This window comes from Prionailurus bengalensis, chromosome X, assembly GCF_016509475.1.
Source record: "Prionailurus bengalensis isolate Pbe53 chromosome X, Fcat_Pben_1.1_paternal_pri, whole genome shotgun sequence".
Taxonomy (NCBI): domain Eukaryota; kingdom Metazoa; phylum Chordata; class Mammalia; order Carnivora; family Felidae; genus Prionailurus; species Prionailurus bengalensis.
In genome coordinates, this window is record NC_057361.1 from 98544195 (window position 1) to 98571269 (window position 27075).

The 27075-nt window shown below is 49.9% G+C and overlaps 1 protein-coding gene across 1 annotated transcript; it reads left to right on the plus strand.

Annotated features, from left to right (window-relative positions):
* The first annotated feature begins 10701 nt into the window (after nt 1-10701).
* SLC25A5 (solute carrier family 25 member 5) lies at nt 10702-13921 on the plus strand. Its single transcript, XM_043569760.1, has 4 exons — nt 10702-10961; nt 12004-12490; nt 12708-12848; nt 13513-13921. Exons 1-4 carry the CDS (start codon nt 10851-10853, stop codon nt 13668-13670), a joined length of 897 nt encoding a protein of 298 aa, XP_043425695.1. The 5' UTR covers nt 10702-10850; the 3' UTR covers nt 13671-13921.
* Nucleotides 13922-27075: the final 13154 nt, after the last annotated feature.

The following is a 27075-nucleotide window of genomic DNA, read 5'->3' on the forward strand; positions in this document are numbered from 1 at the left end:
TCACTGCCGTAGTAGAAGCATCCTTCTCTATTTAAATTTGAGGTATCTCTGGGCGCCCGGGTGGCTCAATCGCTTGAGCATCCGACTTCGGCCCAGGTCATGATCTTGCAGTTCACGAGTTCAAGCCCCACGTCGGGCTCTGTGCTGACAGCTCAGAGCCTGGAGCCTGCTTCGGATTCTGTGTCTCCCTCTCTCTCTGCCCCTCCCCTGCTCACGCTCTGTCTCTCTCTGTCTCTCTCAAAAATAAATAAACATCAAAAAAAATTTTTTATGGGCGCCTGGGTGGCTCCATTGGTTAAGCGTCCGACTTCGGCTCAGGTCACGATCTCACGGTTTGTGAGTTTGAGCCCCGCGTGGGGCTCTGTGCTGACGGCTCAGAGCCCAGCGCCTGCTTCGGATTCTGTGTCTCCTCCTCTCTCTGCCCCTCCCCTGCTCATGCTTATGCTCTGTCTCTCAATAATAAATAAATGTTAAAAAAAAAAAAAAACACTAAAAAAAATTTTTTTTTAATTTAAAGTATCTCAAGCTGAGGAATTTCAGGAATCTTGTTTCAAGAAGGCAGTTTTTACGGTGACCGCTTAATTATACCCCAAAAGAGCTTCTTCCAGTTGAAGTCATGTGCAGGTGAACGGGCCTGAATTCTCCACCTTTTTAACTTGCTTTAACTTGCAAGCTTACCCTGGAAATAAATTAGTCACGTTATTCTCACAAGATGTCCCCGTTGCCTAAAAAGGATCAAATAGAACATTTGACACACATATCAGAAATACATATATAACTGGGGCGCCTGGGTGGCGCAGTCGGTTAAGCGTCCGACTTCAGCCAGGTCACGATCTCGCGGTCCGTGAGTTCGAGCCCCGCGTCGGGCTCTGGGCTGATGGCTCAGAGCCTGGAGCCTGTTTCCCATTCTGTGTCTCCCTCTCTCTCTGCCCCTCCCCCGTTCATGCTCTGTCTCTCTCTGTCCCAAAAATAAATAAACGTTGAAAAAAAAAAAAATTAAAAAAAAAAAGAAATACATATATAACTGAACAAAAACGCTTCAGGCTAATCATCTCTACTAGATTTTTTAAAAACCACATTTCAGATTATTCCACCTTAAGGACTCCATGTCAAGTTTCTATAGCTGTACTTTCCAATAGTGCCTATGTATGCATTAAAAAACAGTAAAATTGTTAATTTACACATGCATAAACACACACACACACACACACACACACAGGCTTTTGGTATGTTGAAAGTATTCGGGGGGCGCCTGGATGGCTCCATTGGTTAAACGTCCGACTTCGGCCCAGGTCATGATCTCGCGGTCCGTGAGTTCGAGCCCCGCGTCGGGCTCCGTGCCGACAGCTCGGAGCCTGGAGCCTGCTTCGGATTCTGTGTCTCCCTCTCTCTCTGACCCTCCCCCACTCATGCTCTGTCTCTCTCTGTCTCAAAAATAAACATTAAAAAAATTTTAAATAAAAAGTATTTTACCCTGTTAAATTTATTTCCCAAAGAAAAATGTGTGGTCATTTGTTACTAATGTGAGTTGTAGCTGTAGCCCAGTCTGTTTGTTACAGTTTGGGGGGTGGCAAATTCTTTCCCCACAGTGAGGCGTCATATTTATTACTCTTCGTTTTCCTGGAGGTGAACAATTTTGTTTTCAGCTGTAAAATCTACAAAAAGAAATTATTTTTTTTACTCGATCTAAAATCCTAACCTCAGGGTACTTACATCATGTTAATATCCTCTGTGTATTTTTCCATAGGGTTGACTTTTTCAATAAAGTTACGTGGGGAAAAGGAATGCCTCATTTTTCTAATTTCGGGACCACTCTTAAAACTCTAGTTTGGGGGCCGGGCGCCTGGCTGGCTCAGTCAGAAGAGCATGTGACTCTTGATCTCGAGATCATGAGTACGAGCCCCCTGCTGGACACAGAGACTGCTAAAAATACATTTTTGTAAATCCCCCTAGTTTCGTCCTAAAAGAAACTTCCAGCTTATTTTCATTTTCTCAGGGGTGTGAAGGGAGCGTTCTGCTTTTCTGCTTTATGGCTGGCAGGGTGCACCAAACTGGGTTGGTTAAACGTCCGACTTCAGCTCAGGTCATGATCTCGTGGTTCGTGAGTTCGAGCCCCACGTCGGGCTCTGTGCCGACAGCTCGCGGAGCCCGGAGCCTGCTTCGGATTCTGTGTCTCCCTCTCTCTGCCCCTCCCCCGCCCATGCTCTGTCCCTGTCTCTCTCCCTCTCAAAAGTAAATAAAAGATTTTTAAAAATTAATGTGGTAGCAGCCGTGTATAAGACTGCCAGGGGGCTCCCTGTATAGCCACCGAATCAATGATTAAAGGAATCATCATAGATGAGAGGAGCCAGTAATGAGTCTTGAAGGAAGGGAGAGGACATTGGGGGGTGAAGAACAGGTTGGAGGTAGGTCAAGGATAGGTTACCGGCGGAAGGGGAGGCCCATGTGGTATCGCAAAGAATGGAAGTAAGCAAACAGTGGGGTAGAGTAGGAAGACTGACTTCCACACGTCGATGCAAAGGCCGTCGGACCCCCTGGCCACAGCGGTAACGCAAGGCGGACAAGGTCCTTGCCCTCTGGGGCTTTCTAGTAAGGGTCACAGGCCATAAAAAAGTAACCTGCAAGTCAGGTAATTACAGATTGTAATGTTATGAAGGGGATAAACAGGGAGCTTCATCAGAGAATTATGAGGGGGCCAGGGAAATAATGTTGCATCACAGACTCAGGGAAGGCTGCTCTGAGAGCTGACAATTGAGATGAGGCCCGAAGGAAGAGCATTCTGGCAGAGGGAACAGAAGGTGCTAAAGCGGTAGTGGAAAAAGACCGGCGAACCGCGGAGAGGTGAGCGTGGCCTGAGTGGGCTGTGTGAGCGAGAGCGTTAAGAGCTGAGGTTGGACAGAGGGCCGGATATGTGGCCGTTGGGGCCATAATGAGAAGTTAGATTTTGTACTTTTTTTTTTTTATGTTTTATTTATGTTGAAAGAGAGAGAGAGGGGCAGAGAGAGGGAGAGAGAGGATCCCAAGCGGGCTCCGATGCGGGGCTCCAACCCACAAAGCAAACCGTGAGATCATGACCGGAGCCAAAATCAGGAGGAGGACGCTCAACCAACTGGGCCACGCGGGTGCCCCTCAGTTGGCTTTTATTCTAAATGCAGGTGGAGGCCATTGAAGGTTTTTATGTACACAAACGATATAATCTGATTTTCTTTTTAAAATATCCCTCTGGGGATACCTGGGTGGCTCAGTCAGTCAAGGGTCCGACTCCTGACATCAGCTCAGGTCACCATCTCACGGTGCGCGAGTTTGAGCCCCAAGTCGGGCCCTGCACTGACCCCGTGGAGCCTGCTTGGGATTCTCGGTCTCCCTCTCCCTCTGTCCCTCCCCCACTCGTGCGTGCACACACGCACACACTCTCTCTCTCTCAAAGTAAATAAATAAACACTTATAAAAAAAATATATCCCTCTGTTTGCTACGTGGATAATAGATTAGAGGGACGCAAGGCTGTGATGGAGAGGACAGAATGGGTTCAAGACAAATTTTGCAGTTGAACCCAGCAGGATGTGCTGAACAATTGAATGTAGGCAACGAAAGGGTGGAATCGAGGGCACGTGGGTGGCTCAGTCGCTTGAGCATTCGACTTCGGCTCAACTCATGATCTCACGGCTGGTGAGTTCGAGCCCCACGTCGGGCTCTGTGCTGACAGCTCCGAGCCCGGAGCCTGCTTCCGGTTCTGTGTCTCCCTCGCTCTCTTGCCCCTCCCCTTCCGTGCTCTGTCACTCTCTCAAATAAACATAAACATTAGAAAAATAAATACAATAAAAAGAAAACGATGCAATCAAAGACGGTACCTAGGTTTTTCGCTTTTGATTTGAATAACAAGGTAGATAATGTTGCCATTTGATGACGTAGAGCAGACTTTTGGTAGGGAATGGGGCCCCTGGCTGGCTCAGTCGGTAGAGTATGTGACTCTTGATATCAGGTAGTAAGTTCGAGCCCCATGTTAGGTGTAGAGATTACTTAAAAATAAAATCTTTAGGGGTGCCTGGGTAGCTCAGTTGGTTGAGTGTCTGACTCTTGATTGCTGTTCAGGTCACGATCTCCTAGTTCATGAGTTCAAGCCCTGAGTCAGGCTCTGTTCTGACAGCAAGGAGCCCAATGCTTGAGGTTCGTTCTCTCTCCTCACTCTCTGCCCCTCCCCACTCATTCTCTCTCTCTCAAAATAGATAAACATGACAAAATTAAAAATATCAAACAAAATAAAATCTTTAAATGTTTATTTATTTATTTTGAGAGGGAGCAAGCATACGCACGCTGAGTGTGGAGCCTGTCTCGGGGCTCGATCCCACAGCCTCGAGATCATGACCTGAGCCGATATCAAGAGTCAGTTGCTTAACTGACTGAGCCACCCAGGCACCCCTAAAATAAAATCTTAAAAAAAAAAAAAAGACTTTTGGTGGGGAAGGAATTAAAAGTTCTCTTTTGGACATGTTTAAATTCGACGTGCACATGAAATACCGAAGTAGAGAAGTCAAATAGACAGTTGGCTGGAGCATAAGCTGTCCATGTAACTGTCCAAACCGGTTGCAATGGAGAGAATAATGATCCCCCCACCCCCAAGGGTATCCACACCCTTATCCCTAGAACCTGTGACTCTACCTTACATGGCAAAAGGGACTTCGCAGATGTGATTAAGGTTAAGGACGTTGAGATGGACAGGTTATCATGGCCTATCCAGGGAGGGCCAATCTAATGACAGGAGTCCTTACAAGTGGAAGAGTGGGTCACAGACACTCAAGAATGGAACAAGAGGCAGAAGAAATGGGGCATGAGAAGGACTTAACTCATTTTTGCTGACTTTGACGACAAAGGTGCCCGCGAGCCAAGGGGTAGGGTGGCCCCTAGAAGCTGAGAATAGCCCTCAGACGACTGCCAGCAAGGAAACAGTCTCACGACCATGGGGAATTGAATTCAGCCAACACCCTGAATGAGCCAGGAAACTGGTATCTCCCTAGGGCCTCCAGAAAGGGACGCAGTCCTTTGGGACACCTTAATTTTAGCTCAGTGCAGTACCGTGTCAGACTTCTGACCCACAGCACTGTGAGGTAATAAATTTGTGCTGCTAAGAATTATGTCCGAATAATACACAGAAATCAGGACTGTCCTGGGCGAACCTGGACAAGTCTGGAGTTCAGGGGAGAGTGATGGCTGGAGACAGAAATCTGGGTGTTATCAGCAAATAGACGGCTTTTAAAGCCAAGAGACTGAGGGGCTCCTGGGTGGCTCAGACTGGAAATGTTGGACTCTCCCGTTGGGGATGTAAAATAGTATAATCATTTGGGAAAACAGTCTGATAATGCCACTTTCTAGGTTTAAACCCCAGAGAAATGAAAACAGGCCCACACAAAGACTTGCACAGGAATGTTTAGAGCAGCATCACTCATAATAGGCCAAAAGTTTATTTTATTTAGTGATCTCTACCCCCAACCCACACGCTCTTCTGACGGAGCCAGCCAGGCACCCCTGTGGAATTCCACCGACAGAAAATTCTAAGAAAATGGGAACTAAGGTGACAGAAAGCCGGTCAGTGGTTGTTTGGGGCAAGAGGGAGAACATACATAAAAAACTTACCAAATTGTAAACTTTACATACTTACAGTTTGATTGTATGATAATTATACCTCAATAAGATTGTTTTTTGCTTTTTGTTTTAAAGGCAGCGGCTCCCGGGCTGGAATCCATCAAATGCTTTCTTTTTTTGTTTGTTTGTTTTGTTTTGTTTTATAACGTTTATTTACTTTTGAGACAGAGAGAGAGAGCATGAACGGGGGAGGGGCAGAGAGAGAGGGAGACACAGAATGTGAAGCAGGCTCCAGGCTCTGAGCCATCAGCCCAGAGCCCGACGCGGGGCTCGAACTCACGGACCGCGAGATCGTGACCTGAGCCGAAGTCGGACGCTTAACCGACTGAGCCACCCAGGTGCCCCTCAAATGCTTTCTAAACACACCCGGAGGGGCCAGAAATAAAATCCTTGGTGGGGATGGGAGAAAAAAGGGCTTCAAATGCTAAGCTGAGGAGTTTTAGTTTGACCAACCAAGCAAAGAGGGAGGGATCACTTGTTTCTTGAGCAACCCAAGGGACCGTGGTGAAAACTGGAGGTAAGCAAGACTGTTCCAGAAGCTGAAGGGGTAATGGGAGACTAGAGACAAGAAGATTGCCGCCGAAGATCAGCATTGTTTTCTCCTCAGTAGCTGCAGGACAAACCCTGGTGTGATGTTACAGTCTTCCGTGGTGCACGCCAGGTCGGCACACAGAGTGCTTTTCCTGGGTACCTCTTAGACGCTCAAATCCAGCTTCAGTGGTCACTGATAGGGTTGCCAGATTATAGGTAGGGTCCTCAACTTGGTGCTGAGAACTGGCTTACCACCTTGCTTAAGTAAGGGCGGAGTGATTTGTCCATTAAAACTCAAGAGTCGGTCAATCTAACCTAATATTTGCCTTCGGATACTTTTTACCTTTTTTTTTTTTTTTTTTTTTTTTTTAATGCAAGCTCCATGCCCAATGTGGGGCTTGAACTCCCAAACCTGACATCAAGAGTTTCATGCCCCTCGGACTGAGCCAGCCGGGCACCCCCATGAACACAGTTATGATGTCCCTCCTTCACCCAAAGCTCTTCCCTAGTATCTCTCATTCATTCAGCCATTTCTCAAATGACATGATTTACGGGAACTTCACCTTCCTGATGCCTTCTTTGAATATGTTCCAGTTTGTCAATTTCCTCTTAAACATGGCATCCAGAAGTGAGCATAAAGCTCATAAAGACTCATTGGCCCTTTTTTGCATTGCCAACGCACAGTGAGGACCCCCCAGTTCTTTATCATACATGCTGCCGTTTAACTCCTCATCCTTTTTTTAAAAAAATGTTTATTTATCTTTGAGAGTGGGGGGCAGAAAGAGAGGGAGACAGAGAATCCCAAGCAGACTCTGGGCTGTCAGCGCAGAGCCTGATGCAGGGCTTGAACTCACGAGTCCTAAGATCATGACCTGAGTTGAAACCAAGAGTCAGACGCTTAACCAACCGAGCCAGCCTGCTGCCCACTCTAACTCCTCATCCTTAAATGTCCTCCAATAAATAGAACATTGGAACCCTACATTGTGGTCCATCCCATTTTATAAGCCGGGTTTCTTCTGGACTTCAGCCCTTCTGACTCAGCTCCTAGAGGTCTGTGATGCTCTTTGGTCTTTGTCCTCGGAAGTCCAGCCCTCCTGTCATCTATATATGTACTTCTAAAATCTGAGCTTATCAGAGAATAATCTGGAAGGACATTTACATTTATAAGTATCTCTCCCTTTGTAGTTTCACATTGGAATTTTTGTAAATTGTACAGGTTTGAACTTTATCTTTGGAATCTTTTGCCCCCTTGAGCGATCTTTCTCTTTTGGTATTTTGCCAGGACATCTGTTAATCTTTTCCCTGTGAAGTCTATCCCCTACACACACACACACACACACACACACACACACACACACACACACACATTAGTTAACCTATCTGACCATGCCCAGCATTCTTTTGCTGAACAGATCCAGATGGCACTGGCGTGGTCAGTTTCCCCAGTATTCTTGTCACTTTCACTTTGCTAACCAGATCTTCCTTATTTCTTATCAGGATGAAGCCCCATTTAGCAATTTACCTCACTGATTTTTTAGACTTCTGAGAACTGTAATTACCAACCAGAGAGTCAAGAATGTATCCAATGTGTTGCTATCAGAATAATGAGACTATCAGCAGGTGTTCAGATGGTTTATGCCTCTGGTCACCATCTCTCGCCTATGTGATGGTTTTATGAAGTATTATTCACAGCTGTTACCTAACCAGGCAGTTCCTTGTATCCTTCCACAACTACAATCACTTTCATTTCTCCCTTTCATTTCATTTTCACCCTCCAGCCAATGAATTACTGATACATTGTTGCTGCATTGTTACTACTCGGCTGTCCCCCTACATAGTATCTCTGTGAACCAGGTTTCCCCTTCCTTTTCCAAATGACAGTCAGAAGTCCTACTCTACCAAGTTTGAACAATGCCTGTAAACTTGTGTTTTCTTGCTTGTATCAGCATTTTACATTCACTTTATGACCTACATTCTGGGTGTGTTGGGACATAGGTGACTGAGGCCTTAAGTATCATTTCTGACCTTCTTCCTAGTTTTTTTCTCGAGAATTACTAGGCACGGCCTTAGCTTTAGCTCCTTTTTCTTAATTATACGTGTATTGTAAAGAGCTTCCAGAACTCACAGTAGTTACTAACACAGAGCCCCCACTAAGGCTTCACTGGATGAATTCGTTTTTGTGTGTTCTTTTGTTGTTGTTGTTGTTGTTTTATTTTTCTTTCTTATTTATTTTTGAGAGAGAGCACAAGTGAGTAAGGGGCAGAGACAGGGAGAGAGAGAGAATCCCAGGAAGTGCAGAGAGAAAGGGAGAGAGAGAGAGAGAGAGAGAGAGAAAGCGTAGAGCCCAGAGCGGGGCTCAAATTCACAAACCCTGAGATCATGACCTGAGCCGAAGTTGGATGCTTAACCGACAGAGCCACCCAGGCGCCCCTGGTTTTTTTGTCTTTTTTTTTTTTTACTATAATTTATTTAGTCTTAAAGTTTATTTGAGAGAGAGTCAAAGAACGAGCACTCAGGCAAGGGGCAGAGAGAGAGAGGGAGAGAGGGAATCCCAAGCAGGCTCTGCACTGTCAATGCAGAGCCCGATGCAGGGCTCGAAATCACAGACCTGAGCTGAAATCAAGAGTCGGACGCTCAACCGACCGAGCCACCCAGGCGCCCGCCCCCTGTATATTATTTTGAAATGCACTCTAAAAACCACCTCCCTCTAAATAAAATGCTCCGTAGATTTTTGTTTTAGCTGTTAATTCTCTCACCAGTAAAAGTGAGAGGAGTGGCCATCACTTTCAGAGAATATACTTCATCACTTAAACTCTACAGTAAGGTCATTTCGGTATCCAGCTGTGTCACCGTTATAATCAACTAATGAGAAGTGGAGCAGCTTCCAAGAACACAGGTCAGAGCTGTCACCCAGGATCAACAAAGCTGGATTCAAAACTTCTCTTCTTTGGGGGCACCGGGGTGGCTCGGGCGGTTATGCCTCTGATTCTTGATTTCAGCTGAGGTCATGATCTCCCGCTTCGTGGAAATCAAGCCTGGAGTTGGGCTCTGCACTTGACAGCGTGGGGCCTGCTTGGGATTCTCTCTCTGCCCCTCCCCCACTCACGTTCTCTCGCGCACGTGCGCCCTCTCTCTCTCAAAATAAATACATAAATTTGAAAACAACAACAACAACAACAACAAAAACTGCTCTTCTTTGAACACTCTCGCTGGGGTTCCTGGGAAGACTTAATGGATTGCAAAGTATACTTAAATGAAGGACCTGACAATCCTGGAGGAACCCCGAGAATTGGGCCCTTCAATGAGCAGATTCGGAGAAGCTGGGAGAGGGCGGGATAGGAAAGCGAGGGATGCACACCCCTGTGTCTTCAGTGTGCTGGGAGCTTTGGATCAGCAGCAGTTACAATTTACAACAATGATCATTTTTGTCAACATTCTTGTGATTACTTAGACGTATGATATGTTTTCATACTCTCCTGTCCCGTTCTGAACCCGAGAGCCCACTCAAGCTAGCAAGTAGGTTTTTAAGGACTTGTCTGGCAAATGCTTACCCAGAGCAGGGATTAAGGGACTCAGTAAGCACTTGTCCATTGACACAATGGCTGTCAACCTAACTCAATTGATTCCTCTGAAAGCTTCTGGAGTGAGGAATCTACTCAATCCAAGAGTACTTTACTTTGCATCCGAGGAGCCAAATGCCAACCTAGTTCACACAGCCTCTCAACCTTCCTGGTACAACCTCTTTATTTGACCCCTGGCTAAACTAATTTCCCTATCCCCAGCCGAGTTTTTTGGAGTTCTCTTTTGCTAATTCCCAGCAAGATCTTTGTTAAGTCGGTTTTGCAAACCAGAGTCCGGGGCACGGTGACAGTGTCCCGACTCTGCTGTTCCCCCAATTTCCTCTGGCTTCACCCGGGCAGCTCCAGAGCAGACCCAGGTCTAGCTGCGAGGAACGAGGCACCCGCCCTCGCTTAAGGGGTGCCAAACAGCTCAGTAATCAAGACCAACGATCTGTAATGCACTATTTTTAAAAAGGCCAAAGTAATGCAAAAGTCTATGATGAACAAATTATCCAAACTTAGAATAAAGACAGGATCCCACCCTGCACTTCCATGACCCTGCCTCATCCTCCTTACCCTAATCCCAACCCTGGGGCTCCGATTCAACTTTATTTACAAAAACAGGCGACCGGGCCAACGGGCCGTAGTTTGCCCGTATTACTTTTTTTTTTAATATTGCACTGAATATTTATCTTGATTATAGGGATTTTTTTTTTTTTTTTGATACTCGGGAAGTTTCTAACCAGGCACACCGTGAGCTCACTCGCCCTCCCCACTCGCGCGCTTTTCCCAAGAGTCCAGCGGCCCCGGGCCTAGGTATTCCCTGGGGTCGCCCCTTCCTCCTGCCAGGGCAGGTGCGGCAGGCAAGCGGCGAGGCGCGGGGGGCGGCCCCGGGCCCCACTCCGCGGCTCCGCCCCCCGCGCGCTGAGCCACTCAGCCGCCCCGCGGGCCCGCGCGCCGGGGCTCAGTGCCCGCCCAAGGCCCGCCCCCGACGCCGGCCGCCCGGGCTCCGGCTCGCCCTATATAAATCGGCCATTTGCTTCGCTCCGCCCCGCACTCCCGGAGTCCCAGCCGGTTCCTACCGCAGTCCCGCAGTCGCCCGGCTCCTCTTTCCTTTCAAAATGACAGATGCCGCTGTGTCCTTCGCCAAGGACTTCCTGGCGGGTGGAGTGGCGGCGGCCATCTCCAAGACCGCGGTAGCGCCCATCGAGCGGGTCAAGCTGCTGCTGCAGGTAGGTCCGGGGGTTGGAGAACCCGACCAGGAAGTGGCCGGGGGTGGGGGGCGGGGGAGGCGCGGAAAGCCTTGCGCCAGGGGTGGAGGGGAGCCGACTCTTCAGGCCGGTCGGGGGAAGTGGCCGCGTGCGGGCTGGGGTGGCCGCAGCGGCCGACCCACAGGCAAACTCGAGGGAGGTGCTTTAGTGACCTGAAGTTGTGGATCTAGGAAGGGGTCGGGGCGGAGGGAGGCGAGGGAGACCGGGGCCTTGGCATCCCGGAGGCGGCGAGCTCGGAGGGGGCTTTCCGGGAGTGGCGGTCTCCCCGGGGCCTGGAGGTCAAGGGCGAAGCCTGGAAGCCGGCGCTGGACGCAGGAACGCGTGGCCGTGGCGAGGGCCTCAAGGTCGCGGCAAGGAGATAACAGCCTTGCGGAGGCCACGCGGCAGGTCGAGGGACCGCGCCGCCCGCGGACGCGCTCTCGCCTCGCCGGGCCGGAAGCCGGCGCCGGGAAGCGCGTGTGACTACTGCGTCCGCCCCCGCGCAGCCGCCGGCGTGTCCCTGCCGCCTGCCTCCTCGCGCCGCGCTCTCCCGCTGCGGCTCTAGAGGGCGCTCCCGGTCGAGCATAGGGGTGGTGGCCCGCGGGTCACCTCTAGGAGAGGAGTGGGGGCGGAGCGGGAGAGGGAAGCAGCCCCGGAGACCTGAGGCGGAGGCCACGGTCCCCAAGGTGACCGCGCCCTGCGTAGGACAGGCCCTACCTAATGCCTCCGAACCTGGATCTGAGGTAGTGAGTGACCTTTCTCCCGGGTCTAAAGGGCACGGGTCCACCTGAGGGCGCCCCCTCCCCACCCAAAGGGGTGGAGGCTTAGTGCCTTCTAAGGGTGCCGACCTCCCTTCCGCTGGTGACAACCTCAGGGTTAGGAGGGTCCATCCTGTGTGACCTAGAAGACTAGATTTAGGAAGTAACTAACCTTAAAGCGCCCTTAGTGATCGGGAGGGTGTATTGTCTTCCTTTTTCCCTCCTCCGCGGTTGTAACTCTCCCTGTTGGCCTCCTTGTCTATCAGGTGCAGCATGCCAGCAAGCAAATCACCGCAGATAAGCAATACAAGGGCATCATAGACTGCGTGGTTCGTATCCCCAAGGAGCAGGGAGTCCTGTCCTTCTGGCGCGGTAACCTGGCCAATGTCATCAGATACTTCCCCACCCAGGCCCTCAACTTCGCCTTCAAAGATAAATACAAGCAGATCTTCCTGGGTGGCGTGGACAAGAGAACCCAGTTTTGGCGCTACTTTGCAGGGAATCTGGCATCGGGTGGCGCCGCTGGGGCCACATCCTTGTGTTTTGTGTATCCTCTGGATTTTGCCCGAACCCGTCTAGCGGCCGATGTGGGCAAAGCCGGAGCGGAAAGGGAATTCCGAGGCCTTGGTGACTGCCTGGTTAAGATCTACAAATCTGATGGGATTAAGGGCCTGTACCAAGGCTTTAATGTGTCTGTGCAGGGCATTATCATCTACCGAGCTGCCTACTTCGGTATCTATGATACCGCAAAGGGTAAGTTCGCTGTGTGCTTTGAAGCTGTGTTCTTTTCATCTAAAAGATCAGTAATGCCACCCTAATTTTCCGGAGCCCGAGATTGGCTGTGATTGCTAGAGGAAGCTGTGGTTGTCTAGTACAAACTGGACGCACGAGGGGCTGGGGGTGGGGTGTAGAAAACAACAAGCCACTAAAACTCTGCTTTCTGGTCAAAGTGTCCCTTTCCTGTTACCAGGCATGCTTCCGGATCCCAAGAACACTCACATCTTCATCAGCTGGATGATCGCGCAGTCCGTCACAGCGGTTGCCGGGTTGACTTCCTATCCCTTTGACACTGTTCGTCGCCGAATGATGATGCAGTCGGGGCGCAAAGGAAGTAAGTTCCACTTGAGCAAAAGAGAAAGAGATGCGGGCACGGGACAACGTGTGGCCACAAGCTAGCGATGCCTGACTTTACAAATGCAGTCTAGGGGCGCCTGGGGGGCTCAGGCAGCTGAGCGTGCGACTCTTGATTCCGGCTCAGGTCATGATCCCAGGGTCGTGAGACGGAGACCCGAGTCAGGCTCCTTGCTAAGCGTGAAGCCTGCGTAAGATTCTCTAAAATGAGGAATGCAGTGTGTTCTGGTCAAGGGATGGGGTTGATTGTATCTGCCTTTGAGCGGGCCCTTTGCATGCCTATGAATGAGGGCGCTTAAATGGTATTAGAGGTTAAGACCAATGGGTAGCGTACCTATCCCTGTTGTCTTAGTCACGGCATTAATATTTCAGTATCGCCCACACAAGCGTGTAACCCTTGGATATTCCAAAAGTGCGATTACCTCTTAGAGGTGGGACTGCGAGCAGGGGAGGGACAGAGAGTCCAAAGCAGGCTCTCCACACAGGCAGCTCGGAGCCCGATGTGGGGCTCCAACTCCCGAACCGTGAGATCATGACCTGAGTCCGGATGCTCAACTGACAGAGCCCCCCGGGCGCCCCTGGTTTAGTGTCGTAAGTCTTGGGGAGGACTTTGGCCACCAACTCCATGTCTTTATTCTTTGCAGCCGACATCATGTACACAGGCACGCTTGACTGCTGGAGGAAGATTGCTCGTGACGAAGGGGCCAAAGCTTTTTTCAAGGGGGCGTGGTCCAATGTTCTCAGAGGCATGGGTGGTGCCTTCGTGCTTGTCTTGTATGATGAAATCAAGAAGTTCACATAAGTTATTTCCTAGTTTCTTCCCCTGTGAACAGGCATGTTGTATTATATAACACATCTTGAGCATTCTCGACAGACTGTTGGCTGTCTATTTATCAACGGCAACTATTGACTGGTTGAAAATGGGAGGCAATAATGTTCATCTGACCAGTTTTCTCTCGGAGCTATTTCCACGATGACGGGACTCAATTATATTTTTTATTTCAGTCACTCCTGATAAATAAATTTGAAGAAATAAACACTATCCGAAACATATTTTTGTTTGTGACTTCTCGTACTTTAGGAAATGCTACGTTTGAGCACATGTTCCATGTTTAATAAATGCTACAGGATCTCCTGAGATGAGTTTTCTTTTCCAGGCAGCGGCTGGCCATCCACTTCTCAGAGCAGCTTGGTGTGGTGTAACCCATCCATTTTCCCAAGCCAGTAGCAAAATGAAATTCAGGCACACTGTATCCAAACACCACTGGTCCCTTGCCTGTGGATGGTGCTAACTGAATGCACTTTCTCCAAAAAGTACTATGTAGCCATCTTTCCTAATCCTGTGGTTCTTAAGAACCATAAACTTGATTTTTTTTTTTTTAATATTTTGAGAGAGAGCCTGTAAGGGGGGGAGGGGTGGGCAGAGTGGGCGAGCGGATCCCAAGCAGGCTCCACGTGGGGCCCGATCTCCCAAACCCGTGGGATCATGACCTGAGCCTCAGTCAAGACTGATGCTAAACCAACTGAGCAATGCAGGCACCCCTGAACTGTTCACTTTAAAATGATCATTGGGGGTGCCCGGATGGGGCCGTCGGTTAAGCGTCCGACTCCCGATCTAGGCTCAGGTCATGATCTCACAGTTCGAGAGTTCAAGCCTGCTTGGGATTCTGCCTCTCCTCTCTGACCCTCTCCCGCTTGTGTGCTCTCTCTCAAAACGAACTTAAAAACCTCTTTAATGGTTGCCTCTTGTTACACGAATTTAATCTCATTGAAACAAAAAAATCCTAAACTACAATGATTCCAGACTTCCGTCCAGTTGCCTTCCCTCATCCACCTGGCCCAAGCCGTCTCCTTTTAATCTCGTTCAAAGCAGAGGATTAGAGCCGGCAGTTAGTGCGGGGATTGCTGGGCCCTTTAAGATTCTAGAGGGAGCCAGACACCTGCCACGACCTCAAAACTCATTAAAAAAAAAATAAAAAGGAAATGTAGCATCTGCCACCTTTTGTCAAACATGCTAATAATAAGCCCAGTCAACGGAGGACACTTAGGTTTCTTTTGAATAATCCCTTACTTGGGATCCACATGAGAACGTGTTTACAGTTTGTGCAGCTCTTGGCTAGGCCTCAGAAATCCAGTGGATTTTGCCTGTAACCCAAGACTTGAGCAATAAAGCACCAGGGCTGACAAGCCACATCATTAAGAGTAGAAAGTGACCGGTGATCCACGTGCACGGGTGAAACACCTGAGGGACGTCGCACCCCCTGGGGTGTCTAAGTGCAGCTCACACACGGGGTCTGCGGGGGGCCGTGGAGTAATGCCCTGGGGACCTTAGGGTTTTGTTACATGCCCCCTGGCAAAGCACCAGAATCAGAATATGGCTTAGTTAAGATAAACACGTCATGGCGTATACAGGTATCAAAACATTAAGTCTTAACCTTGAATATATATCATTTTTTTTAAGTTTGTTTATTTTGAGAGCACCAGTAAGGGAGGGGCAGAGAGAGAATCCCAAACGGGCTCCACATTGTCAGCACAGAGCCCGACGCGGGGCTCGAACTCCCAAACCGAGAGATCATGATCTGAGCTGAAGTCAAATGCTTACCCAACAGAGCCGCCCAGGTGCCCTTTAAATATATACCTTTAAAAAAAATTTTTTTTAATGCTTATTTATTTTTGAGGGAGAGAGTGAGCACAAACGGCGGGAGGGGGGCAGAGAGAGAGGGAGACAGGACCCAAGCAGGCTCGAACTCAAGAAACGTGAGATCGTGGCCCGAGCCAAAGTTGGACGCTTAACCGACTGAGCCACGCAGGTGCCCCTAAATATATACCATTTTTATATGTCAAAGATATCTCAAAGTTTTCAAAAACCCAAAACTCGGCCGTAGTATCAGAGAAGCCTGGATTCTGCTGTTTGCTTTTGCTGTTAGGGAAGTTAACTTGATTTCTCTAAGCCCTGGTTTTCTCCCTCTATAAAATAGGGGTGATACCGCCTGCCTCAGAAGGTTGTTACAAGGATCAAAGAATTTAGGCGAAGCATCCACCATAGAACATACATAATAACCACTCCATAAGTGGTGACTATGACAATTGTTAGGAGACAGTGAAGGTTTCAGGGGCTCCAGAATCGGAAGGACTTGGATTTAAGGGGCTCCTGGCTGGCTCGGTTGGTAGAGCATGTGACTCTTGATCTCAGGATCACGAGTTCAAGCCCCACCTTGGGCATAGAGCTTATGTAAAATAAATAAGCTACATTAAAAAAAAAAAGTACTTAGATTTGAATCCCAGCCCTGCTGCTTGCTTAGATGTATGACCTCAGGCAACTCCGTTCTCCCGAGTCTCAGTTTCCTCATCCATAAAATGGGGATATAATAGTGCTAGCCATATTTCCTAGGGGTGTTGTGAGTGAGGATCACGTAACATAGAGCATATAGAACAAGTATAGCACCTGGCATCTAGTAAGCATTCCAGTGTGAATTTTTCATAATTAGGCTCCATTTGGTTGAACGAAGATTTGCCCAAGCAGGGCACAACTTAAGAACGAATCCAATCAGGGGCGCCCGGGTGGCGCAGTTTGGTCGACTGTCCGACTCTTGATTTCGGCTCAGGTCATGATCTCACGATTTGGTGAGTTGGAGCCCTGCATCAAGCTCTGTGCTTGACAGTGAGGAGCTGTCTTGGGATTCTCTCTCTCCCTCTCTGTCTGCACCTCCCCTGCTCACGCTGTCTCTGTCTCTCTCACAAATTAAATAAATAAATAAATAAATAAATAAATATTTAAAGAATGAATTCAATCCACAGACGCGTGAAAAGAGGCTCAACATCCCTCGTCAGCAGGGAAATGCAAATTAAAACCACAATGAGCTGTCACCTCACACCTGTTAGAATGGCTATTATCAAAAAGACAAGAGATATGAAGCGTCGGCGAGGACGTGGAGAAAAGGGAACCCTCGTGCCCTGTTGGTGGGAACGTAAATTGGCGCAGCCGTTATGGAAACGCCGTATGGAAGTTTCTCAAAACATTGAAAATGGCCATTCCGTGTGATCCAGTAAAGCCGCTGCTGGGTGTTTACCCGAGGAAAATGAAAACACCAATTCAAAAAGGTACGTGCACCCTATGTTTATCGTAGCAGCATTGGCGATAGCCAAGATATGGGAGCAGCCTAAGTGCCCACCGATGGATGACTGGATAAAGACGATGTGGTGTATGCGCGGAGTGGAATGTTACTCATCCATAAACAAGAATGAGCTCTTGCCGTTTGCAACAACACGGACGGACCTGAAAGGTATTATGCTAAATGAAATAAATCAGAGAAAGCCAAATACCGTATGGCTTCATTTACGTGTCGAATCTAAAAAGCGAAACAAGACAAACGAGCCCACAAGCACACCCACACAAACGGAAACGGTCTCAAATACAGAGAACAAACTGGTGGTCACCAGAGGGGAGTGTGGCGGGGGGGATGGGCCAAATAGGCAGGAAGGATTTAGAGACACTAGCTTCCGGGTCTACAAGAAATAAGTCACAGGGATGAAAGGTACAGCATAAGGAATATAGTCAATAGCATTAATAGATAAACATAAAGAAATGTAAGAAGACTGAATTCAAGCCCACTTTTCCTCTTCTGCAACAGCCTAGAGATATTATATTAGTAGCATTTATATAAAATAAACTTCAGCCGAGGTCTTTTTCAGTTACAGGTTTTGATCCTGGAAGCGGATAAGGGGCTCGCCGCGCACGCCGCAAACCACAATACAAGGGAACCCAACCCCCCTTGATGGTTATTACGATGGTTGTGGACTCCCTGATCTGGCAGCTATTAGAATAAATCTGGGACCGGGCATTAATGATCAGAAAGCAAGAAGCGGTACATCCTACAATTGGGCGGCTGACATACACGAGGGGGTGTTGTTGTTGTTGTTCTTTCCATTCTTGTTGCTCAATGATTTTTGAAATTTAATTTAAAGACAAAGTGGTTTTAATCTCTCCAAGCTGTGCAGGATAGTGCTATAGAATTCATTATGTCCATTATGCTCACGCGAACATTGATGGTACACAATCTTAGCAACACCCTAATTTATGCCGTTGTTTTGTTGCTATTCAATGCATAACAGGATTCGTAGAGCCCGATTCCAGGTGAGAGAGCCAGAATACAGGTCAGCTCGCTCACAGCAGCGCTTCCCATTCCGGGGGCTCTTCACTCAGTCACTGGAGGCGGCGTGCGGCGTGTGCTCCGGGCCGCTGGAGAAAGAAACCAGGAGTGTCTCCCCGCAGGGGCAGTTTTCGTGGACGGTAAGTCATTTACGCTATTATTTTCATATTGAAAGCGACGCAGATATGCTAGCGAGTCTATGGCACAATTGCAATGCATTTTAAAAACATAAGCTGCAAAGAGAGTTCTTGTGATACAGAGCACCCTTTCTCACGCTGGACCCAGACCCCCGGGAGAACGCATTCAGCCCTCCTCTGCCATTACGGGTACTTTGGTAGAAATGTTTTCAAAGTACTGCTGTACCGGGGTGACAGATTTTCAAGCGTCAGCGTTACCGCGTTCAATTTCACGTCTCCTGTGAAGTTTGCGAGTTACGGTCTCTCTAATTCCTCTCTGCCCTGCCTCTCCCCTCCCCAGTGGCCCTCCTCAAAAGTGACCGTTATGGGCCAGGGTCTGGTGCATCTGTCTCCTCCAGAATTAATGCAGATTGTCAGAGCAGCTGGTCTGTTTTTATCGGAATCATATTCTGACCGCCTGGATTCAAAATGGCACGATGCTTCCAGACCAGTATCAGACGGTGGGGAATGCCAGGACTCACAGACGCCATCGGAGGCACGAGCCTTGCGGAAGGGATAGCTCCTGGACTCTGAGCGGGGATTTCTAAGTGTGACCCTTTATGAAAGCCCCAAGCTAGTGCTTTCCTTTCAGGTTTCAGCTTTGGTTGCTGAGCGACCCCGGGGGTGGGGGGTCGTGACAAGCCACTTCCAACCTCAGGGGTTTAGTTTCTGCCGTTGGGTCCCTTTGAGTTTCAGATGTTCTCAGGCTCCGTCATTTTTACATAAAGCAGAATCCGTGAAAAGACTGGGGAGCGGTGATTGAATCCTTCCAGAGGACATTTTTCAATGTCTAACACAGAGTCATTTGCAGACCGTGTGGGCGGGTCGGCATTGGCAAGTGAAATCACAAATGTAAAGATTTACATTAATTTCGGGACCAAGACACTGAGCACCAAAATTACAGCTCGGAGTGTGGGTCAAAGGTGGCCTGATTTACCTCCAAGTAATTAACAACTGTCTTTTCAACGCCCGATCTCGCGTATAATGCGCACTTCGGTAGGCAGGTGGAGATTTATTTGAACAACAGATATCGGATGCTGCGATTTCTGGACACAAAAAAATGCCTTGTATGCCACTTAAAATGTTTGGAGGAGCTTTCCCATCATTTCAGCCATTATTTGCTTTATGTGCAGGTGAACAAGTTCAGATGCATGGTGCTCTTCTGAGCCAAAGGCTTAAAAGAGCCTTTGGTATCCTGGCAACAAATATAAACAATGTTCAAGTGACAGATTGAGTGGTTGTTTTCACTGGACCCTCTTCAGAGACAAAACTGAGATAAATTAAAAGAGTCTATTAATTCATGCCTTTTCCACGACCGTCAAAGCAGGGGACAGTGGAAGCGAGGTCTTATTCTGATGGCGAACATTCATCCTGGGATTTCATTTCCTTGGGCAACTTTTGCAATGCAGGCAGGAAATTTAGGACTGTGGAGATTAAGCCAAATTTGATCACGGGATGCGTTTCACGGACTCTGATGTTTTCACTCCTGACCTGCAGATATAACGCGAAGGGCATATATGAACGTGAAGACATAACCAGAGCAAAGTCTGCTTTGCTGTTGACAGATGGACTTTCCCAGGGCCTCGTGTTGGGGAGTGAAAAGGAAAACTCTTTCTGTCAAAATGAGATTCCAGTGCCCTGCTCAGCCAGGAGCAGAGACATCTCCCGGGCAGAGGCAGAGGCACTGTGACGCTAAGAGCCGTCCCTTGCCCGGGACCCCTTCCCACCCCTGGAAGGCACCATAGCAACGTAGTCCTGTGGTCACGTGGTTTTGTAAAATGTTCACAAGGGAGATACGCTTGTGTATTTTAAAAAGAGGGCTCAGGGGCGCCTGGGGGGCTCAGTCGGTTAAGCGTCCGACTTCAGCTCAGGTCACGATCTCGCGGCCCGCGAGTTCGAGCCCCACGTCGGGCTCTGGGCTGATGGCTTCCGATTCTGTGTCTCCCTCTCTCTCTGCCCCTCCCCCATTCATGCTCTGTCTCTCTCTGTCTCAAAAATAAACGTTAAAAAAAATTGTTTTTTTAAATTAAAAAAAATAAATAAATAAAAAGAGGGCTCCAAAATCATGTAAGCTGCTGGAACTGGAATAGAGAAAGGAATGTGGGGCTAGGCCTGTACAGCAGGGCAGAGGCCTGACCCAAGTCTGGGACTTTCTTATCACTTGAGCCCCCCCCCCCCCACCATTCCCCATTTTCCCACCCAGGGCTCACTGTCAAACACCAAACTTTCTCACTTGACAACTTTCCAACTTAACGGCTCTGCTCCTCAGTTTCCCCATCTGGCATATGTGAATAACAACAGTGCCCACCCTGTAGGAATAGAGGCAGAGAGTTAACGTGTGAAGTGCTTAGAACAGCGCTTTAAATTCTTTTCATTTTATTCATGGGATTTATCCCTGCCCTCCAGGTTTTCTAAAATAGTCTCAAGCAAATGCCACAGGTTCTACAGAAAGTGAATCACACACACACACACACACACACACACACACACACACACACAGAAGATTATGAAGAAAGAAAAGGGGGCGCCTGGGTGGCCCAGTCGGTTGAGCGTCCGACTTCGGCTCAGGTCATGATCTCATGGCTCGTGGGTTCGAGCCCCGCGTCGGGCTCTGTGCTGACGGCTCAGAGCCTGGAGCCCGCTTCGGATTCTGTGTCTCCCTCTCTGTCTGCCCCTAACCCACCGGCATTCTGTCTCTGTCTCTCTCAAAAATAAGTCAGTATTTTAAAAAAGAAAGAAAAGGACACTCTTGGACTGGACTGAATAGCCGAATAGGAACATATGTTATAGTGAGAATTCTGAGCTCTAGCTCAGAGCACTTAGTTTATGTACAACAACGATCATGAAAGGGAGCAAATGCCAAAAAAATCCGGCCTGCCTCACACCCAGACCCCACCGCACTGCTGGCCCGGTGGGCACCGTGTGATTCCCCAAGGCTGCCTTGGCTCTGGTAGTAGCTCAGTGAATCCGTGGGGTCCCAGCCTGACTTCCCAACCCTCTGACTTCCCTCCCTAGGGAAAGAAGCTGCTGGAAACACACCTGTTTTCACTTTTGCAATTAAGCTCGGGACTCAGGAGTGGATTTATTATAAAAATCGAGCCTTGCAGTGGGTTTACCTTAGAAGTGAAGGTCAGGGGGCAAAGGTGCTTGGGACCCTGGGTGAAAGCATGCCATTTGCCAGTTAGGATAGGAAGCGGGACATCTGGCCAACTGACATCGTCGTTCTCCGTCAGCTCCATGCTTCTCCGGGTGTCTTGGGTCACATGACACCTCATCATGGGTTAGTGCCTTGGTCTGTCCACCAGGAAAGCTGGAAGTCAACTCTTCTTGTTTAAGTTACCATATCATGTCTTCATTCTTCTACTAGGGGCTGTGGCCCTTGGCCACATTCTAGAGCGAGGCAGATCGGATTAAGTGAAGCCTGCTTCTTTGGAGAAAACGACTGTTACCACCAAATAGCAGCGATGTTTCAAAAAGTACAGAATCAATAGCATAGCGATTTTGACCTCTGCTATGCCAGACGTTGTGCTAAGCACTTCACAGGACATAGATGAACACTCTCCTGCTCCTGTCAACAGCCCTGAGAGAGAGGAATTATAATTAATTCCATTTCACAGCTGATGAAACTGAGGCTTGGAGAGATCAGGTGTCTGACCCGATAGGAGTTTCTTTTTTTTTTTTTTTTTTAATTTTTTTTCAACGTTTATTTATTTTTGGGACAGAGAGAGACAGAGCACGAACGGGGGAGGGGCAGAGAGAGAGAGGGAGACACAGAATCGGAAACAGGCTCCAGGCTCCGAGCCATCAGCCCAGAGCCCGACGCGGGGCTCGAACTCACGGACCGCGAGATCGTGACCTGGCTGAAGTCGGACGCTTAACCGACTGCGCCACCCAGGCGCCCCCCGATAGGAGTTTCAAAGAGAACTTTAAGATGATCCTGTCCAACTTCTTTATTGTGGGTCGCGAAATGTGTTAAAATAGGAAAGCTGGCTAGCTTCAATACCAAAAGACAAAATCCACTTGACAAATATTAAGGAGAAATTGTAATAACTAAAGCACCGTTTACAGAATCCATTTTTAGAGGGGGAGTTATTTTCTTTTCAGCCGATTTAAGAATTATTGTTGTAAAAAAAATCACTAGAACCGGGGCGCCTGGGGGGCTCAGTCGGTTGAGCGTCGGACTCTTGGTTTTGGCTCAGGTCATGATCCCAGGGTCATGGGATCGAGTCCCGTGGGATCCAGCCCCGCATCGGGCTCCTTGCTGAGCGTGGAGCCTGCTTGGGATTCTCTCTCCCTCTGCCCCTCTCCTCTGCTCTCTCTCTTTCTCAAAAAATTTTTTTAAATCACTGGAACCTAAAGCTCTAGAGTGAAATTTGACTTGATTCAAGTTTCGTTAACTTTCCAGGACAGACCTTCCTTCTAAACAGTTTTTTTTTTTAAGTTTTTTTATTTTGAGAGAGTGTGTGCACGCGCGCATGCGTGAGGGAGGGGCAGAGAGAGGGAGTGAAAAATTCCCAAGGAGGCTCAGCGCCCCCTACGCGGGGCTGGATCCCGTGAACCAGGCTGAAAACAAGAGTCCCACGGCTGCTCAACTGACTGAGCCCCCCAGGCACCCCAGACCTTCCATCTAAAATATAGGCTCTTAGTAAAGAACGCTGAGCCCCATAAATCGGCATGCCTCGGGGCTGGGATCATTGGGCCCTTGGGTAAGTTTAGCCCAAGCGACTAACACAACCACCTGGCCAGATGGTGCTGGGCGCCCCCTCGCCTGTCCCCGGGGTTGGGTCTCAGCAAAATGCCGAGACTCAGCCGGGCCTTGGTCTGTTGTATTTGATTGCACCTGACCTGGAGAGCCCTTCCCTAGTCACGTGGCCCGTCCACTTTCAGGTTGCCGGGCATCTTCGTTGTATTATTCCTTCCTCCACCCCCCCACCCCCCACCCGGCCCGGGACCCCAGCCTCCCTCTTGGCCCGGGACACAGTCCCTTAAGACCCAGCCGAGATCACACCTCCCAGACTCTCTGCCCTCTTCTCTGAACTGCGAAAGTACTCTCTTTACTCCAGCTCCATGAGTGCAGTGATCTTGTCTGTTTAATTCATGCTTGTATCCCCTGTGTGGCACACAGTAGGTAGTCAAGAAATCATTGTTAAGTGATTGGCTTATAATGTTTACTTCGTAGGATGGCAGCTACGTGTTTACTCGTCCGTTTCCGTTAGGGGCTGTGTCGTGTCCCTCTTTACATTCCTAACACTGAGCACAGAATCTAACACATAGTGAACGTGTAGGAAATGGGCATTGGAGAGAGAAATGAATGAGAGAATGAATGAATGAATGAATGATATGCGGAGTTCGGTCCTTTGGTTATCAATCGGCATGAATGAATTTTGGCTAGATGCAGCCTCTTGCTCCCTGGGAACAATTCTGCAGTAATAAATTGCACGGGGGCCTTCCTGACTCGCATCTGATGTTTGCCCAGCTCCTGGGCTTACGGGGAGGATTTGGATGCGGCGGGGGTTTGGAAATCCTGCTCTACTGTCCTATTGCCCGTGCTAGACAACTAGAGGGCCAGGGGCTGGGGACACCTCCCTCCCCAAATCTGGGTGAAAACAGGTCCGAGTCCGCATCAAGGGCGCTCCTACCATCCTGTGACTATATGCTGCCCGTTTGATCCTAAGTCCCTAACACAGAGCCCTTCATATGCTAAAGACTTGATGGCTTATCTGACTGTGATGAGGACAATGCCGAACACTGATTGTTACACAAGATGACTCAGGCCACTCCAGGGGAGAGGAACAGGCATGTTATTGGGGCACCTGAGGACGCTGCCATCAGAGCTGTACCGGCTGCACACCCACGTGACATATTAGGGCTGATTAGACCAGACATACATCTGTGCCCAGGCCTGATGTTCCCAGCTCCCAAGACAGCGTGGTCATTGAAAGCGGGAGAGTCGATGTGCCCCTCTTTGACCTGCTCTGGAAGTAAGTGAGTTTGTTCTTTCCCTTCCTCCCCCTCTCCGCCTTGCTCTCTTCCTCCATCTGTCTCTCTGTCTCCTCTCCCTCTCTCTCTTTCTGTCTCTCTCTCTCTCTCTCTCTCTCTCGTGAATGGGAAGCCCCTAGGGGTGCCAGGGTCTTGGTCTAGGCGTTTCTTGAGCTCTTGGCTACATACGGGCCAGGCGCTCTTCTGATTGTGTGCGGATTCTCTCATTTAATCCTTTTAGCGGCTTTATGAGGCGGGCGCTAGGAGGACCATTTCTCAGGTGAGAAAAACTGAGGCACCTGGCAAGCCACATAAAGCACCTGCAGCTGAGAGCCCTGAAAGCGGAGGCCCCGGCTTAGAGAGGGCCGGGAGGCAGCGCAGGTCAGTGCGGGGGGGCTGGAAAATGACCAGGGAGAGCCGAGGAAGAGGGGTGGTTCAGTCTGGGCACCATCGGCCTGTCTGGGGACTGCTCACCTCCAGCAGCAGCCGCGTGAGGAGAGGCACTTGCGGGAGTGCTTCATCAAGAGCATGACTCTGCCTCTTTCCGGCTGCGAGACGGCGGGCAAGGTGGTGAGCGCTCGGTGCCTCAGCTTGCTCAGCTGTGAAATGGGGTCAAGAACAGCACCGCGGTGCGGAGTGAGCGTATTCCGGCGTAGAGCTGGGCACGGCGCGTGTGCCTCAGTGGGGAAGGACCGCCGGGCTCGCGCAGAGGCAGGCCAGCCCCGTGTCCGTCTAGAGGCCGGCTTTCTCAAGGGAAACTTTGCAGGGGGCGCTCTCAGCGTGTCGGCTGCGACAGCCTTTGCTGCCAACCCGGGAGTGGCGGAGGGAAAGGTCCCCTCCCGCCACGGGTGCAGCTGAGGGCAGGTACCTAGCAGAGAGGAGGGCTGGGCGCGCCCTGGGGTGGGGGGGGTGGGGACAACGGGGTTGTCGTGGGCCTCGTGGCGACTGAAAGCCTCTGGAAGCGCCAGGCTGGGTGAGACACGCAGGCTGAGAAAGCCCCAGCCGCCGCCGCCGCCACCGCCCACGGCGGGCTCCGAGCGCCTCCTCGCGGCTGGCGGCAGAGGGCGCGTCCCCGCGCCCCCGCGCCCCCGCGCCCCCGCGCCCCCGCGCCCCCGCGCTGCCGCCGGCCGGCTCCGGGTGCGGTGCCCTCCACGCGGGCTGCTCCCCGCCGGTCTCCGGCCAGCCCGCCTCCTCCAGGAAGCCCCCTCTGACCGCTGCAGCCGCGCGCTTCCGACCGTGAACCCCCAAAGTGTCCGCGCTTGCATAATTTAGAACTTGGTTACGTGCTGGCTGGTTCCCCGAGTGTGTGGATGGGCCGGGCAAGTCTGGGCCGCAGAGCAATAGCAGAGCTGGTGTGTGTCTCCCCCCGCCCCCCCCCCCCCCCCCCCCGTCACACACAGCCCCTGGCACACTGGCAGCGAGTGCCCAGCAAATACTTGACTTGCCTTTGTGAGGTCTTCTTGTAGAGACTCCGAAAGGAGACCCCCGGGGTCCCTGGTGTCACACAGCCCGGGGGTAGCAGAAGTGGCGCCTAGCAAGAGGCATGTATGGCCTCGGTTGTCACTTTGAGCCTTTACCAATCGGGTAGGACTGGGAGGCGATGCCTTGGTGTAGAGGAACCCCGTCTGCAGAAGAGCGCACAGAGGTGGAAACATCTGCTGAGCCCCCGCTTGGGTGCAGAGCCCTGTGCTGGGCACCCAGAGCGCAGGTATAAACAAACTCCTTGGCCTTGTGGGGGGCAGCGTGAAAAAAATAGAAAGGAGAGATTTAGAATCGGAAAATCCCCCCCCACACACACACACACACTGGCTGTGTGACCCTGGCCACACCGTGTGACTTCTCTTAGCTTCCGTTTCCTCACACACATCTCGGAGGGGGTTCTGGAGTGGGATGGGGTGGTCAGAGAATACAGTAGCCAGATCTATGCCTTCATTTTCATGAGAAGGATATATTTACCTACTAAGTGATTTAAATTACATAGCATTATTATTTGAGATTTTATTCTTTTTTAAAGTCCTCTCTGTACCCAACGTGGGGCTCGAACCTACAACCCCGAGATCAAGGGTCACGTGCTCTACCAACCGAGCCAGCCAGGCACCCCTAAATTACATTTTATAGTTGAAAAGCTGAACGGCAGCGGTAGCATTTTGTGACGGTCAGACGGTGAAGTATTTATGACAGCTCTTGGTTGATCCGAAGAGGGTCCACAAAGGTCCGTCAGTTTTTCCATTGCTAAAATACATAGCAGGCACTTGGTGAACTGCTTCTTGAGGAGAAAGGAAACGTTTACTGGGTGGTGATGTGAACCGTAGTCAAGTGACAGGACCCGTACACAAACGTGGAAGTGAAGGGTGCAAGAACGTCTGACATGTGTCACCTGACATGTCCAGACACTTGACTTGTCCAGATGGCGAATGCTGGATGACTTCAGAGCCAGGGGCAATCACGGTGTGCGGGCGGGTTGGAGCCTCCCTCATGGAGGCAAGACTCCAGACGAGCCTCGAGGATTGGACTGGATTTCGGCAAAGGGGCACAGGGAAGGGCATCTAGACAGAGGGAATGGCATGCCTAAAAGTGCAGAGACCAGAGGTATGAATAGCTGGGAGCTGCAGGTGCCAGAGGACAGGGACCTCGGCTTTGGCTCACGCTCGTATCCCAGGGACTAGCACATAGTAGGCTCTCAGAAAGCGTTTGTGGAAGGAACAAACGAATGAACGAATGAATTGGGCCAAGTTGAAGTCGGAGCTTCCCAGAAATTGAGAGAGTCAGGACAAGCAGACGAACAGAGATCAGAACGACGCAGTGGGCTGAAGCACGAATGTTTTCTCCTCCATCGGATTGGAAGCTCCCAGAAGGGGGGACGGCACGTAGAAGAAGCTCTATAAATATTTGATGAAGAAGC